The sequence below is a fragment of the Xiphophorus hellerii genome, chromosome 4, assembly GCF_003331165.1.
Source record: "Xiphophorus hellerii strain 12219 chromosome 4, Xiphophorus_hellerii-4.1, whole genome shotgun sequence".
NCBI classification, from domain to species: domain Eukaryota; kingdom Metazoa; phylum Chordata; class Actinopteri; order Cyprinodontiformes; family Poeciliidae; genus Xiphophorus; species Xiphophorus hellerii.
The window spans coordinates 31,649,222-31,667,199 of NC_045675.1; the positions used below are offsets into that span (position 1 = coordinate 31,649,222).

General features: G+C 40.8%; 1 protein-coding gene across 5 annotated transcripts in view; it reads left to right on the top strand.

Moving 5' to 3' along the window:
• The window catches only part of mtss1lb (MTSS I-BAR domain containing 2b), a 74,700-nt gene extending 57,334 nt beyond the window's left edge, over nucleotides 1-17,366 (top strand). For 3 of the 5 annotated variants that reach the window (XM_032559944.1, XM_032559945.1, XM_032559943.1), the window contains 4 exons: nucleotides 2,368-2,523; nucleotides 2,979-3,161; nucleotides 4,849-5,014; nucleotides 7,759-17,366. In XM_032559944.1, the coding sequence (XP_032415835.1) occupies nucleotides 2,368-2,523; nucleotides 2,979-3,161; nucleotides 4,849-5,014; nucleotides 7,759-8,627 (1,374 nt within the window). In that variant the 3' untranslated portion in view covers nucleotides 8,628-17,366. The remainder of the gene's footprint in view (nucleotides 1-2,367; nucleotides 2,524-2,978; nucleotides 3,162-4,848; nucleotides 5,015-7,758) is intronic. The other 2 variants (XM_032559948.1, XM_032559946.1) reach the window with 1 other exon arrangement.
• Nucleotides 17,367-17,978: the final 612 nt, after the last annotated feature.

A 17,978-nucleotide genomic window follows, 5' to 3' on the forward strand; every position in this document is an offset into this window, starting at 1 on the left:
TTCATGTTTCGGAGCCGCTTTCTTTTTTAAGCACATTCTTTAAGGTGCAGTAGAATAAAGTTTTGCTGATGATTTACTGGTGGAAAGGAAAGAATTTTGCTAAGATTTGAAGCAAAAGCTTTCTTCACAACAACAGCTCTCCTCCATGACAGGTTTCCTCCATGATCCCGCTTTAATTCGACTGACAAACACGATTGTTTGCTCTCCTTCCTGGATATCGTGACAGAAACCTTGCGGTACACACTGTGCGAGTCGCAAAAACAATCATACAAACTTTGGATCTCCCTCTCTTTTTTTTAATTTTACATCGGATGATGGGCTTCTCTTGTTTAAATGATGAGGGGATCTTTGACGGTGACATCCTCCATCTGGACACGTGTAGTCGTGCTTGATGAAATGAAATAAAAGAAAGAAATGCGACTCCTCATGTCTGGGAAATTCTCAGATCTGCTTCAACATTTCACCTTTCTGCATTCACATCAAACGGCATCGGTTATCTGGTGCGTATGTGACAAATGATAGAGCTGAGTAAAGGCTTTAATCTGTGATGGTTTAATTTAATTCATCTTGCCTTTTCTAGCTTAATTAAATAAATCACAGAAACATTCACAGCAAAGGAACTCCTTCAACTTCAGCAGGAGAAAACTGACCTCAAGGGCTGAAACGATTAATTGTGATGAAAGAATTATTGAAATAATCTTCAACTATGATAATCGATTAATTGTTAGGTGAACAACAGACTCAAAAAAGGCCATTTGATGAAAAAACACACTCAGACATACCTGTACCAAACATATCAACATTTTGCATTTAATGTTAAAAGGTCCAAAATTCACCTTTTGCATGTTTCTGTACCTTTGTAGAAACAGTCCAAGAGCCAAAAGAAAAAGTATGTCCCGCTGATGGCTGCAAATTGGCCCATTTCAAAAACCTCTAAATTGTCATATAACAGTTTTGTTACCTAGCAACCCTAAGCCAAGCCCAGCCCCTCGCATGTTAACCCAGGTGTCGGAAACCAGCTAGAGACAAAAAAAGTCAGACAAAATGCGACACGGCTGTTTAGACTGTGAATGTTTCCATTTAGTACCATGTATGGAAGTGACACAAACTCTTCAGACAACCTTAAAAAGTCGGGTATGTGTCACAGTCGCCTGCTGTGTGAACGCAGCCATAGATGCTCTCCATTCAATCAGATGTTGAGCTGTTGAATACAGGGAGTTGAATTGACTCCCTCCAACTACGTCACTTAATCATTTGAGGCGCCATGATGGACGTCGGAAGTGAGGGATGGGAGTATTGAACAGAGCGATTTAAATTGTTTTCCAAAGTTGTTTTTTCCAGTTTATTCAAGGCCTCTACTTGTTCAAGTCGAGCTAATTTATCTGTGAACGTAACAAACTCGTTTGGGGCTCAAAGATGGCAATATTTACAAAAGTTGGAAACAGCTAGCTTAGAAACCGACACCTCCTCCCTCCTGACATGTTGATCAAATTACTACCTGAATTCACGCCTCATGATTATTTTCACTATGTCATAAACGTTGTTTCCCCGTACACCGGAGCAGCACTAAAAACGTACAAAAGACGAGATGCTAACCAGTTTTTTCCATACATGCTAGGCTACATGGTGGGGTACTGTTTCCATGGCTACTAATGGTTAGCCGCGTACCTTCTCCATAATGCAATGTTTCATATCTTTCTAATCATACTTACTTATAAATTATATGAACTTTTATCTTCTTACTTTGTAAAAAGTGTTTGCTGTAAATCCATGATTACATCGAGGGCTGACCGTCATTATGAGCAACGGCTGATATCCATCGCCGCCGTAACTCTCCTCGTTAAACGTTACATGATAAAATGACACGGTTGGTTTCTATCCTTGTCTTTTCACTGCGAACTCAACTTAATAAAAGCGATATTAGGCTAGCACATGTGCAAATGTTTTATCAGGCTTTACAGGAGCACATTGGTTGTTTTGACAGCCATCATGGCGGAGCGGGCGGGGTTTCGAAGAGAGTGACATCACGTGCAAAGGGTCAATACAAATGCACGCCACGCAATTTTTTTTGTTTGTTTTACGATTATCCTGAGAACAAAGTTTTAACAGCTGAACTGTTTAACACATCCCATCACCATCTAACACGGTCATGCCATGTGAAGCAGCAGACCCCTGTAGGCTTTCTTCTACATGCTTCCTCCCTCAGCTAGGATCACCTCCGGTTATCTTTTCCTCCCTCTCAGATTCAGGCTGGGTGTCTGTGACTGCGGCTTTACATTCTCATGTTCTCCACAGCTGGCTGCCTCGCCGTGTCTGCCTGCCGCTTTTCCATTCTCTGGTGACATGACCGTGTCTCTCATCCCGCAGTTTGGCTCGTCCTTCGTTACCTTCCGCCCCGCTCTCTCTCACTCTGGCTCCACCAGGCCTCTCTCTGTCATTCTTCCCGTTCCTGCGTCCCCACCCTATATCCGCCCCTCTGGATCCAGCTCCTCCTCTCCCACATCAAAGGTTCCCATGTGGAAGGTTTGTTGCCCATGCACTTGCCCTTGTTTTTTTTGTTTTTCCTCCAGTTCCACCTTTTCCCTCCGTTCCAGTTGGATATGTTCTGCAGAGTTCAGATGACTATTATTTTCCTCACCTGATTTGTTTTCCACTCATTGCTTTGCTTCTTTAAAAACATTCATCATGGGCTGCTGTGTGTGCATGCATGCTTCTTTTATTCTTATTTTTTTAATTTACCCTCACCTGCCTCCCTGGTTGTGTGATATACCTACTGATGACTCAGCAAAAAAAACCAAACAACAAGCTGTCTTCATATGACCTCCAAAACACACACATCTCACACACACACACATACATACACCCGGCCATGTTCTCTGCATTCAGGCGAAGCGAATCAAACTGCTGGGTAGCAGACAGGTCTCTTGTGCTACCTCCGCCATCCGCCTGCTGTTTACTAATTCCCCTCAACTGTACAGGACTGGTCCAAAGCAGGTCAGTACGAGCAGCCCGTGGCCGCCGCTCCGGTCCAGAGGAGAAAGGAGCCGGTGGATAGGCTGAGAGAGAGCGAGGGCTCGCCGGGTTCCCAGGGATACGCGGCAGCGTCACACCCAGAAGAGGGCCAGAGACCCCGGATGACACCTGCTAGCATCGCTGCCAAGGTAACGATGCTAGCCAAATGAGAGTGAGCCAAATGACTCAAAATATGATTTTTTTTTAGGATGTAATAATATAAAAAGATTATGCAACTTTATTGTTGTATGTAAATGCTTTGTTGTTCTAAATATTATGTTGAATGGTAAAGGTAATTTTATTTACACAGCACATTTTCAGCACCAAGGCAATTCAAAGTGCTTTGCATGAATTAAAAGGAAATACAAACAAAATAACAAACCAAAGGAAAGAGCAAAAGAAGAAAAAGAATCTAATAATGTTGATCCAAAGTAATTAAACTAGATACTGTGGCCAGTTGTTGAATGTGCAACAAGTTTACGTCTTCAGTGAATCTACTGAATGAGGACTAGCATTAGCATTAACCACTTCCAGACTTTCGTTTGCAAATTTATCTCAACCATCACACAGTCAAGCTTTAGGTTGATGCATTTTCTAAACATACCACAGATGACATTGGCAGCACTTTCCTGACATCTAGTGGTCAGAGTTATGAGTCATTATTCCTAGTTTCACTAATTTGCATAGCAAATACTTACATTTGTATCTATGAATTGTGATGTTTTCAAACAATAACAAACTCAGCTTAAATAAGAAGCTACTTCAGCACAAAAACACAAATCGTATCACATATTATAGTTTCCAGACCCTGAAGTTTCATGAAATGACCTGTTTAAATGTGAGAATATTTCTCAAGAGAACTTCTAGGTTTACAAAATTAGCATACACATTTGTCAAGATAGTCATTTCAATTAAATAAGTAGGCTTCGAGACTTTAACTTGTAGATTGTAATGCGTTAAAAATTTTAACACAATTTTTTATTCATTTATTTATTTTACATACAACAGTTCCAAGTTGAAGTGATTCTTTTTTTTTGTTTAAGAAATGTGGACTCTGGACTGACGTTAGCGTTTTAGAAAGTCTCTGCTGCTGCTACATGTTTAGCATTAAGATGCTAATTTAGCCATGAATAGCTTCATTGATAGGCTTACTCCTTTTATCACAACTTGAACACAACAAGTCTTTTCCAGCATCCAGTCTGATCAGTTTTTTTTAGGCTAAAATGAACCAAGAGAAGCAGCTTTGTTGTTCATCGCTGTTGTTTGTGGATATAGCTTTTGTGTCGGATTCATGAGCGTACCAGAAACGCACGAGTACAAAGGTTCTGGACGGAAAAAACATGGTTGATACCGGACAAAAAATTACGTATTAAAATCTATGCAATTAATTAATCCAAATTAGCAGGTTATGGTTCTGACCTTAGTGTAAATAGTTTTAAAATAAAGGAAGTGACTGAGCTTCATTTACACCTTACACACCCACATACTGTAATCAGAACCGTTCGTAGGAAAGATTGACTCATTTGTCTCTAGATCATTTTTTCCAGTCTCAATGTATTCAAATAGAACTTTACAAACAAATGCTGCACACCAACAGCATATTATTTTGTAGAAAAATAAATGATGAAATCAGTTGGAATAAAAAAGTGACATCCGTCAATAAAACACAATAGAAATGCAATAGTTGGAAAAAAATTGTCAAGTTCCACTCAAATTCTTTTATTCTCTTATTACATTCTCCGCATCACCACAGTGTTAAGAGGCTCAGGTTGTACCAAAGCATCCGTAACGATTCGACAAAAACATGGCAGCCCTAATTTTCCTGTGTGTCGTCAGCACGGCGAGGAGGTTTCCCCGGCAGCCAGTGACCTGGCCATGGTGCTGACCCGGGGCCTGAGCGTGGAGCAGCAGAAGAGCAGCCGCGACTCCCTGCAGTACTCCAGCGGCTACAGCACGGAGACCACAACCCCGTCCTGCTCCGAGGACACCATCCCTTCACAAGGTGAGCCTCTCGTCGGCTGCAGCGCTTAATCTCGCCGTGCCTCGTTTATTACCGTTCACCTGACTAACATTCATCTCATCTCCGCTAGCATCTAAAGCAGTGTTTCCCAACCCTGGTCCTCAAGGCACACTGTCCTACATGTTTTCGAGGTTTCCCTGCTTTAATGTGCCTGATTCAACTGATTGCAGTTCAACAAACGCCTGTTAATCAGTCATCAATTGAAATCAGCTGGACTGAAGCAAGGAAATACCTAAAACATGCAGGGCAGTGAGCCTTGAGGTCCAGGGTTGGGAAACACTGGTCTAAAGCAGGGGTGTCAAACTCCAGTCCTCAAAGGACGCAGTCCTGCAACCTTTAGATGAGCCTCTGCTGCACCACCTGAATAGAATAATTAGGTCATTAGCAGGACTCTGGAGAACTGAGCTACATGAAGGAGGTAATTAAGTCATTTCATTCCAGAGTTTTGTACCTGTGCCACATCTAAAAACTGCAGGACAGCCACCCTTTTTTTGTTGTTGTAGTTTAAATGTATTTTATGGAGTAACTTTCACTTGAATCCCTCGCCTCTGTGTTACAAACAATAGATGAATTGAATTATTCATTTAATAGTCCAGGCAGCAGGCATATTTCTTGACGGATTTATCCTGACGGTTTGCTTGACGGCAACTAAGCAACAAATACACTGAGATAAAACTGGATAATATTCCCATATGAGTGGGCTTCCTCTTTGTTTTAACGGCTCCCTCTGTGTGATTCAGAATTTTTACTCCAGTATATTTTTGTGTATATCTTTGTGTATAGTGGATGTTTTATTTATTTGCATTTTAAACTAAAATGTTCAATAGTTTTAATAAGCATAAATCGGAAAAGTGTGATATGTATTTGGAGTAATGGTGCCCCTCTTTTAACCACTATCCCTCAAAAAAAAAAATCTATAAAAGCAATTGCCATATAAAGCCACCTAATTGGTGGATTCTACCTGTGTTTAAATTATTCTCAGTATTTATGCAACCTTTGCACTCATCTTGAAACTTCAAAAAACCGGCCTGCCAGCACAGGTGGTTAAAACAGATGGGAATGTTTTTATTTATTTATTTGTTTTTAAGTTATTACAAACAAATTAAAAGATTCTTATATTAAAAGAAATGTTATTTTTAATCCCATATTAAACAGGAATACATCTATTGACTTACTTTTACTCAAACGCAGACTTTGGTGTATCCAGATTTTCTTTTTAACTTGGGTCACCACGTATGACCCAAAATGTGACGCAGGTTCTTCGAGCTGAAACCCTTTTTTTTTTTTTTTTGTCTTTTAGCCTTTTTTGCTCCATGTGACAAAAAGATAAAGACCTTGAAGATATAGCAAAATCGACAACGGATTCCTGTTTTGTTCCAGCCAGTTAACTGCTAGATTCAAATCTGAGACTAAATTTCTGTGACCAGATAATCTCCATTCAATCTGGATTGAATTTGAGCTACTTTGCAAAGAGGAGAGTTGGGGAACAAGGTGACGAAATAAAACTAAGACTTTCTGCTATAATTGTGATTGTGGCACTGACTCACAGGGGCGGAAGACAAACGTAATATTTTATTAGATTTTTATTTATATAAGCGTTAAAAAGTTAACATAATTTTCCTTCTGCTTCACTGTTATGCACTAGTGTGTTTGTTCACATAAAACGGCAAGAACAACAGAAATACATGGCAGTAGAATGATAAAATGTAGAAAAGTTTTAAGGGCTAGTCTTTTATTATGTCAAATTAATGTTATAATGTTACATGTACATCAAGTTATAATGTTATTTCCTCATCAAAAACATGCCTGGAGCGTTACCCTGATTCTTTCATGCTTGTTTGAGAAATCCTTTAACCTCCATAGCAACCATTCAGCTGTGCAAGACACTTGGGTGGACCAAGCTCCGCCTTCCAGGACAAAGCTCCTCCTCAGAGCTGCAGTTTCCAAACTTCAGCCTCACAGATCAGCCCTTGCCTGGGTCTCCCCCACTCTGCTCCTTCAGACTAGCCAGCAGCAATTAGCAAACTGCACATCTGCTGAGCTCATTATCGGAGCTACTTCTCAGTGAAACACTGGTAAAAAAAAAATTGTTAAAGAATTAATAGAGCAGCCGTGGTGTGATGACTTCCTGAAGGCAGAATTTCAGAAAGAGCAGGAGGTTTTAAAGAGTCAGAGGCCCAATTTCAAGGTGTTAAATTACAAAGAGAAATTTCTCCTCTCAAATTTGATAGATATAGGATTTTTTTAACAAAAGAAGGCAACATAGGTACTTGATTATGCTACAAAATTTCACTATGTGCCTGAAAAATACATAACATATGACTGCCCCTTTAAGAAATTTCTACTTCAACCTAGTTTTATGTTTCTGGGCTTCCAAGAAAAAAACGGACCAAATAGACATAGCAACATTTTTCTCTCTCCCAAACAAGTGTTCCTGTGAATTTCTTTCCTCTGCTCTGGTTTTACTGATTCTCTTCTTTGCCCATTGTTCTGTTGGTGCCACCCTTTGATTAGGAACTAACCATCATACAAGTAAAGTTTGTGTAGTCTCAGAATCCTGGCCTGCCTCTGGGTGACTGGGTGACTTTACAGACCCTCGTGGTAAAGATGGCCAAACTTAACGTATCAGGGGTCTGGAGGAGCACCGATTGCGGGGGGCCAGAGATACTGAATAACCTAAAATTTCATAATTTTCTCTTTTTCTGTCTCACCCATACCAATAACAGGTTCAGATTACGACTGCTACTCTGTAAATGGAGACACCGAAGGCCCGGATGGACAGGCAGAGTTTGACAAGTCTTCTACAATTCCTCGCCATTCCAACATTGCCCAGAACTACAGGCGCATGATCCAGACCAAAAGGCCAGCCAGTACAGCTGGTCTGCCCAGTGGGGTCCTTGGTCCAGGAGTTCATGGGATACCAGGACAGCCAGGTGGCGCTGGTGGAGGAGGAGGATCAGGGACTCCTGGCACCGCTACTATCCGTCGAACCCCATCAACCAAACCAGGGGTGCGGCGTACACTGTCCAGTGCAGGACCCATCCCTATCCGACCACCCATTGTGCCTGTCAAAACACCCACTGTTCCCGCAGACTCACATTCACCTGGTGCAAGTGGCTACGCGGGGGGAGGGCAAGCAGGCAGCGTCCCCGTCAGAGTGGGAAGTGAAGAGTGTGTGTTTTTCACCGGGGCCGAGGATGGCCAAGGAGGGCTCGATTATGTGAAGGCATCACCCAAGCGCCTCAGCCTGCCCAACACCGCCTGGGGCTCCGGGGCAGCGCTGGAGGTCTATGCCCAGCAGCACTGCATGGTGTCGGGCTCAGCAGCCGGATCAGAGGAGGAGCAGATGATCGCGGCCAACCGACACAGCTTGGTGGAGAAGATCGGCGAGTTGGTAGCGAGCGCACACGCCCTCGGTGAGGGTCAGTTCCCTTTCCCCGCTCTCCCAGATGACCCGACCCCAACGCCAGGTGGCCCGAGCGAAACTCAGACGGAAGGGGCCGAGGGGTCCGGCGACATGCTGACCACGATCAGGAGAGGAGTTCGCCTTCGCAAAACGGTCTCCAACGACCGCTCAGCTCCCCGTATATTGTGATCAGTGGAAAAATGCGAAGGGTTGTCAGTCGATAGGTCAGATGTTGGTGTGGTAGTACCCAACCACCTAGTGAGTACACGAAAACATAACCATGTTATAACCATAACATAACAGAGGATGAATAAAAACGAAAAAGAAAATCCATACAGAAAATGTTTAAAGACACCTTTAGAGTAAATGATATACAGTCTAATATAACGATAACATAAGTAATCATAACCGATGCTGACGAGTACAAGTGAAATACTTCATGTTGACCTAGCAGGCCGCTATAACTATTGTGTGTTGAACGCATGTTTGTCTTCTATACACCGTCAGACAGGGACGGAGAGACTCATAGGAAAAGTGATTTTGAAAATAAATGGAGGCAAAGAAAGAAGAGCGCTGGGTTCTGTTCTGTTTGCCACCGAACCCGTCTCCCTGTCCTGTTGTCCGACTAACCCAGCTGACCGATCCAACTTGAAAGACTGACGGAAGGGGGCTGCTGAGGACCAGAGAGAGACAGAGAGGTGGGGGACTCCGATCGCCTCGCAATCAACTGAAGCCAGGTCGTCTAGGCAACGACGCGCTGTGCCAAAAAGGCCATCGAACTGCTTGGCACGAGTACGGGGAGCTAACAAACCAGAGGGCCACTCTGGTTCACGCTGATGTAAAAAAAAAAAAACGTGTTGGCATTGAGCCGTACTTGTTGCCCCTTCCCCTCTCTCTCTCTCTGTCTCTCTCTCTTTCTGCGTACATTAGTATGCATCTTGGAAAATGTAAAATGGAGCGCGTGGGTATATGTGGTTGATTGTGTGTGTGCGTGTGTGAGAGAGGGGATGGGTAGAGCTCTGCTGCGGGACAGCCGGTTACCCAACGAGGGCAGGGCTTTTTTCTTTATTCTTTTCTTTTTCTGCTGTGTCGTGTGCGTATTTTCTCGTTTATATCGTGACGTCGTTTACCTTGTTACCACTGTATGGGAAGTTCCAAGACCTATTCCAGGCCTATAGATATATTCATATATATTTTCTAGAAGCAGAGAGAAAAAAAAAATAACAAAAACAAACAAACAAAAAAAAAAAACGTGAAATCAGAAATGGAGCAATAAATGTGTTTTATTTTCTCGTTTCGAGGAAGCGGTTGGATTCGGAGGATTGCAGATTCTCCTTTGTCCCATTCAGGCAATCATCAGGAATGCTAAATTACACATCGACTGTGAATTCATGGGTTTTTCATGCGCCTCTCTCTCTCTTTCTCTCTCTCTCTGTCCCAGTTTCTTTCTATTAAATGAAGTGGATTACAAAAAATTTGAAAACAGAAAAACTGTAAGCACTTTGATGAGAGTAGAGTCTGTACAATAGCCAGTAGATGTTGCTGTAGTCATGCCGTATGTGTGGAAAGGTGCTGGAGGGGGAAGAGGAGTGAAAGCAGTGACTGTGTCCAAGGAGATGATTTAATACATTAAAGTAGAAGAAGGCAGTGAGAGGTAAAGAGGATGTGAAGAAGACCGCTAGCACTGGAGTGATTGGTTAAATGAGAAAATGTATGAATATTTTCTGAAGATGGATCAGGTTTTAAGGCGGGATGGGAATGACATTGAAGAGTTTGCCTGAACGAGTATTTTAAGGGTTGAAGACATACTGGGGGGAAAAAATACAATGTTTTGCTGAGTGAGATGATTTTTAAAAAAAAATATGTTTTAGGCCTAAAACATCCATATGAGATTTTTTTTTTTTTTTTTATCAGTTTAGTTTTTTTTGTCTTTTACCTTAAAACTAGATGTAAATCTGACGACTTTTAAAATAGAAAAATACCTTCCGAAACTGTAAAGCACATCGAGTGGAACAGTTAAAGCACCATCTCAGGAAAGGCACGTCACTTTATGTTTTTCATTGAGTGCAAGTGAAAAGAAATGGCCAAACTTGATTGTAACTGGGTGGAAATAAAACCTGAAAAAAGTTAAACAAGAGAGACATTCAAAATTCAGTTGATCTCATATTGACACCATAGAGAAGCTGCAGGACCTGACCTCTAGAATGCCCACGGTTTTCCATGAGCTCGCAAACACAACACAAAAATATCAGCTCATTTGTGAGAAGCTGTATATATATTTTTTAATACTGGATGAAACACTTTGAACCAGCGCTATCTTAAAACAGAACCTGGGTCACTTACGTTCCTCGATGCTAAACACTGCAGTGTAATTACGAGTAACTCTTAAAAATGCCGTACTTCTGTCTGAAGTAAGGATGAGCCTCTAATTATTCACACCCTTGGCAGATTCAGATTTCACATTAGTTCCATTCAACCAAAGAGTTTGTTTCTGATAGAAAGTTAGACAGAAATGTCTCAAAAGATGACAGTTTTGAATAATTAAATATATTTTAATTTTATATATATAAAAAAAAGTGGTATGATTGCCATGTACAAAGATATTCGACGTGGACACTGTTATAGACACCAAGGTATCAAGTGTTTATGGTTTTATTCTCTCTTCTCAACATGTTAGCTGTGCTGTCATTTGTTAGTAGGTACTTTGGGACAGCTACATCACCAATTAGATGCAAAAGCAATCTTTTAAAATTAACTTTTGTTCTCACTGGAAGTAATATTAACATTTTATTATGGCCCTGCCAGAGTCTCAACTTGAATCTGATAGATCTTCTGTGGAGGGAGCAAAAGATTAGGGTGATGGTAAAGAGGCCTTCCAATATCAAACACTTGAATCTCATTTCCAAAGATAAATTTTTAATGTACAATTGGAAGCGTGAACAAAGCTGGTCAGAAGTCTTTGAATGGCCGGACTGCTGTATTTTTAATATCTTTTTTTTCTCCCACTGGCAATTAATAAGGCTATGCCATTTGTCAATAAAATAAATAAAAAGAGATTAGTTATTCAAAAATGGTACTTCTTTCACATTGTTTTATCTTTTCAGACTCCTGTAAACAATGGTAGGCACACTTACGCTAATGCGCTAATAACAGAGCAATTTTTTAAAGTTTGTTTAGCACTACAGCTAACTTTAAAAACATTTATCGCGTTTAGTTCCCTGAAGTAGTTTTTTAGAATGAAATTGGTGCTCCAGGGTTGTAGTCTGTCAAAGGCCAATGTCATTTGAATTGAAGTTAGCACGTTAGCATTAGCCTCTGCTACCGTGTTGGTGTAGTGCTGTAGTGGTAGCGAAACTGCAGTTTATGATTAGCGCGTAGGGTTAGCGCTCCTGGCTTTTTTGCTAGCCATGCTCACAACTGTCTTACATTTCCTATAAGAAGAAAACTTTTGATTAAATAAAAAAAAGAGATCTAAATTAAACAGGGGTGTGAATACTTTTGGGGTCAACTGTATTGAATGAGCCTTTTGTCAAAGCTAAGGAATTGAAAAAATTATTTACTTTGCTATTTTTTATAATTAAGAGTGCAAGAAAGTTGGCCAAAATATGTTCCAGATGAGATATGAGAAAGCGTTCGCATTGAGGTCCTCTCATAGAAATTCTCAGTGCTCAATGGAAAAGAACAAACGTAAAGAAAGAAAACAAGCAAACAAACAAGGCACCCAGCACAGTTCAGCTTAGTTTTGTGCCAATCCTTAGGTTAAGCTCAGGACAAAACATTATGTTATTATGTAAGGTTGATCTTTTAGATTTGAGAATAGGTGGAGCCTGTTTGGGAGGATATGGTCGAGTCTTTTAAAGTTGACAGGAAGAGGGAAAGATGTGTGGAATGAGCATTTCACTGCCTGTTCATACGATACGTATGTAACTATGTGCTGTACTTCTAAAAGAGAATCCGGTGCACAGATCTGGTGTAAAGGGATGTTAGACAATATCTCATTTGTTTACTTTAAAAAAAAATGATTTTCTTTTGCCTTCTACTGTTACTGTTGGAATACTAGACCTTGCTTTAATTATTGTAAAAATAGGAGGCGAAAAGTCCAGTTGTAACACAAACTAACTGAGCTGTGTGACATATGGATGTAAGGCGCCGAGACTGAGTGTGTGTTTGGATGTGTCCTTGGCTGGCTGTCGATCTCTAGGCTAATAAACTTTTCATCACCATGTCTGTACATGTCTCCAGCAGTGATCTGAACATAAGCATTAATATGAGCACTCTTATTTTTTTATCCTACGCATTCATTAGGTTCCTTTGCATTTTGGAAATTAACATCAAATAATGCTTCCAGGAGGGTTTTTCTCCCTATTGCTTTAATTTTAATGTCTTTGTCACAGTATGGGTGTTTTTATGCCACTTTACTGCTGTGAGGCAACTAAATGAGAGAATGAAGGCAAGAGCAGATTGATTCCATTTACACAAAATATGTCATTTTAGGCCAAAATATGTTGGTTTTTTTCTGTCTTTAGATGATCTGTCGCTACACATCTAGATGCGTATGATGAGATAAAGGCCACATCAGTCCCAGAGCTTCAGAGTTAAACTTTAATAAGTGCCCAGTGGAAATCAAAGACCAGCAATTTAAGTTCCGTCTACCTGAATTTCCATTTACTATGGTGTTTCACTGTGGGTTTGATCCATTAAAACACCACACCATAATTATCATTACCCTCTTAAAGTTCTTCCACAGAGTATAGTTTGGATTTGAACATTTCTTAAAGCTCCTGCAATATCTGCTAAATGTTTCCACCTGTCGTTCTTTGAGGGGTTATTTTTAAAACCATTTGGGGGGGAAAAATAATCCACATAAAAAAATAATGTGTTACATAATTTATTAGCTTTTTATGAACTTACAAATAACTCATTCGCAAAACTGTTTTGATTTTGTTATTTTTCACAAGGACCTGGTTTAACAAGAGGAGCACTCACCTTCCCCCTGAAATACTAAATGAGGCGAGGTGATCTAATTTTACAGCTAATTGACAAATTAATGCTCTAAATAATCTGAAAAATAAAATTGAAAGTAGAGCTGAGTGCACACAGCCTGGATTCATTAGGCTGTGTGCCATGTTTAACTAACGGGCTAAACAGCCCTTTAGTTTAGCCCTGACAAGAAGCAAGTGTTGTTAGTTGCTAATGGTTACCCAGTCTCGGTATTCTTGCAGCGCTAGCAAAACATTTGTATATTGTCTGTGAAGGAGGAATAAACAACTTCAATTCCAATTAAAAGTACTAACATGTTTCAGAAGAAACTGATGCCACTTCATAATCGATTTAGCTCTCAGAATAATAGTTTCAGAAAACATAAAAACACAATGAACATTCAGTAGACTAGTGGGATGGAGCAAGCTAGCCTAACTTCATGCAGCTGCGGCACATCTGGCACAACAGGGAGGTTCCAGCTCGGGCCTCTTCCATTATTAGATTGGAAATGTTGTATTATTATTTTCATTATTTTCCTGATCCAATGAGTGTAAAAAAAATTGAGCAGGGGATTTATCAACTACTGGCTGAAGATTTCTTGACCTGTTAAAGCTTGTTTGGGGAATTCACTGGCTTTTGTCTTTCCCTTGTGGCTAATTTCTGCCTCTTTTTTATCCTCTTCCCATCAGATTTTGCTGGCAGGCCGACTTAATCGGTCACTTTCTTTCTAGTGTTTTGTTTTTTTTTTCTTTGAATTATCCAAAATGCTGTCAGGAATTATTTAAAAGTAGTGCAGTGGGCTGGTCAACCCAACCAGCTGCGGGGTTTTTTCCCCCCCACTTTGTCAAACACAATATAGCTCAAGAACTACTTCCTCTATTGCTTCAAATTAAAAGTGTCAAATAAAATAGAACGCTCATTTTACATAAAAAATAAAATAAGCCTACTTATCCAGATGTTGTTAACTGGATAATGTTTACACAGCCAGACTTTGATGACAGACATGTTGGTGTAATATCGCAGGTTCTTATTCCACAAGATCTAAATACACCCCTACCAGAAGGGAATCCAAGAAAATCATGTTTTTTCTTTGATGGGTTATTTTGCGCTGACCTGTCTGTGTCAACATGCTGAATTGATTTTTGCTCCAGTTTTGTCATTTTCTGAGTCGCCATGTAAATAACAGCAAGCCAACCAGACGACGGTCAAAGCTACATAGGAAGGAACATAAAGGAATATTGTGCCAACATGCATGCTCCCACATGGCCTCACACACTCAGCATACACTCTCAAAATGCTCTTAGCACTCTTTGGCAAGCTAAAGCAGGCGGATGTGTTTCTTTTCTGCCATGTTGAGGTCTTTCATCCCGTAACCTCTCATCATTTCCTGAGCCCTCGTCTCCGTCCGTACATCGGTTACACCCAGCAGACAAGTTAAAAAAACAAAAAAAAAACAGTGCTTGTCACGGTGGTTGACGGGAGAACCAAAACACCGTAGTTGGTGTAGAGACCGTAGTTGGTCTCTCTGTGCCTCTCAGTCTATTAGAGCTAATGAAAAATAATTCTGATGAAGTCTTAATTTCCACCTACGCCCGCTGCGGATACTCGCTCTGTGCTCAGTTTATTCTCCCCTCCTCATTCATTCCTCACCCAAATCCCCTCTATGTCTATTAACTTCCTGTTGGTTTGCATGTATGCACAGGTGCAAATTGTGGGGCTTGTGTGCTGCGGTGGCTAACGCGTCCTGGGTGGGCAGTTGTATGAGTTGGAATTGCTAACGGGGGTAACGGGGCTGGTGGATGTGCTAACGGGAGCCTTTTTCCAGGCAAGCAGATGGGCGCCCAACGCTCCATCTCTATGTTTTAATTAATTTTGATCAGGCTTTTTGAGATGTTTCTTGGCAGCAGATCAAAAGCAACTTTATATGATTTTTTCTTTTATTGTTTTTTTTTTCCCGGTGAGGTTCCATGCTAAAAAAAAAAAAAAAAACAACAAAAAACTCAAAAGTGCAAGCAGCAGCACATGCTGCTAAACTCTGAGAAGCCTCAACGTCAACATGCATTAAAATATCTATTTTTGACGGATAATTTGTCATTTTAATGAATTAAATTACATTTTGTAATCACTGGGTTAACCACCACTGGTTTTAGTTTACTTCACATGTTGGCATGGAAACTTTAAATCGATCTCCAACCAAATCCAGCACTGAAACATCCTGCAGGACCTGAAGTGAATTGTTTAATTTCATTGATCCTGGCCGTTATAAATACCTGCAAATGAGAAAAACGGTCGCTCTCCCGAAACGTTCGAGTAATGGAAAAATGACTTCTATCTGCCTCGTCCACGTGGTGAAAGAGAGACTGCTGCTATAAAACCATGTGACACCCAAAACTTAATAAAAAATTTAAAAAACTGCCACTTTGCTAACTATAACATAGGCTTGTCCTGATCTCCTAGATGTGGTTCCTACCTAATGAGGGTAGAGTTGACCCATAACCAGGAAACAAATCAAATTTGGTCAGACATCTGATCTGGTCTGATTCCTGTAGAAATTTTTGAAAATGTCCAAATTCTTCCTTTATATTTGTTGTTTAACATATTTGCAGACACGACTAGTATTGTTTAAATAAGAGAGAACTATTGTTGTGAGGGTTAATTAACACACTGCAGAGCGCCTGGTCCTGGGCCTCTTGTTGTTCAGCTCTAGCTTTTCTGATTCCACCCTGCGTTCTCCATCCAGTGTTTTCCCCGCAGACCCTCCTGAACTGAAGCAGATTTTATTACATTTTTCCAGATTAAAGCTGCAGTAGCTGAGATTTGTTGTTATATTAACACTTTCCTCCATCTCCCTCATGGGATCGGAGACTTTTAGGTTGCTGAAAGATTTCCGCTGTGAGGAACTCAACTGCAAAAGATCTGGCGGGACAACGTTTGTGTCCGATAATTTGTGGGTTTCATGAACACACAGACGTGTGGACAAGTACATTTTGAAGCGACGCTGCTCATTACGTGGCTAGTCCAAACGAAGACGTTGCAGCGCTCGTCCAAAATCCCGCAGGTCGCTTTGTGTTCCGAGTGAGACTAAAAGAAGCATCATGAAATTCTTGGGCACTTCCTGCTTCTTAAGCCATCTGCCTAAGCTATATAAAATGCTGTGTGCGTAGGGGTGTGTGTGTGCGTGTGAGAAAGAGTTTTCGTGCTCCTCAAGGACACGTGGTTAAAACCCCTACTGTTCTTCCTTTCCACTTCCCACACACAATCTGTCAATCCTTCTTGAAGTCCCACACTCAACAAATCCAACACACACCCACAAACACGCACACACACTGCTAGACACTCATTTGAGGTGAACATGACAAAGGTAGATCCTCAGTGGCCCCATAAGGGTTCACTGATGTCCTCTAGGGGGCTCATGATGTAACGCTCTGCAAGTTCCCATCAAACATCCACAACCAAGTAGCCAAACGGGCCTCCAGGTGCCACTGTCGCTGTAACTAAAGTGAATGTCTTGCTGTCTTTTCTCAACGTCTCAGTAGTCACTCTTGCTCTCTTGTTCCTTCTTGAACGAGAAGAAGATCTGAACTCTTTAGAGAAATCTGTGCCCAAGTCGCCATGGAGACAATTTGTACGGGGGCCACTTAGTTCACGCTGAACACTGTGACCCGAGTGAAAACCTGCTTACTCGATGTTTCCACCTGATCATTTAACCTCCTTCTTACCCTCCAGTAGTCGCTGTGGTTTTGTCTCCCTGCGTTTCCTCTGATGTTCCTTTTAATTTATTGTTCATTGATTTCTAAGGTTGTTTTTCTCTTTGTCACTGATATAACCTTTTTTTTCTCCTGTCTTCCTCTTTTTGTAAAAGTGACCCTTTTTCTGTTCAGTCACTGCTAATGTAACAAAATGCACTGTGATGATTCCAGTATTAATAAAAGTTGTACTTAAACTGTGTGCTGCTGTGTAGAACTGGTCCTATCATTCAGTAATTCACAGCAAAGCTCCTAAACTGTCTAGCAGTAGTGTGTGTGGGTGTGTGTGAGGCATCTTGGTGTCTATTTGAGTCAAAGAATCAGATTACTCGTTACGGTATAAATTGGATTCAGACGTTGTAGAAACTAGTTGGTTTTATACATTGGTGAAGAAAGCGTGTGTGTGGGTGTGTGTGTGTGTGTGTGTGTGTATGCCAGGGTTACAGCAAAGCAAATGTTGATCAAAATGTTGTTAGCGTTATCACTTACAGAAAAGGACAGAAATAAAACGTAACACAGTTGAAACTATAAACTCTGTTTGTTGTTCCTGTTTTCGCACCATTGCAGCTCAGATACAGCTCTTGTTCTAGATTTTTTTATGACATTTTAGACCCGGTTTTTATTTTAAAGTCAGGATATTACTTTAATACTGAAGACTGATAGCTAAAATATCTAAAGTACCTTTGATAATGGCTTGTAAAAGCTTCTCACTTCTGACAAAACAAGACAAATTTATACACCTTTTACAGAGCGACACTAAGAACTGGCCAGGTCCGGTAATACAAAGTTATCATAGTTAACTAAAACCTGTGAA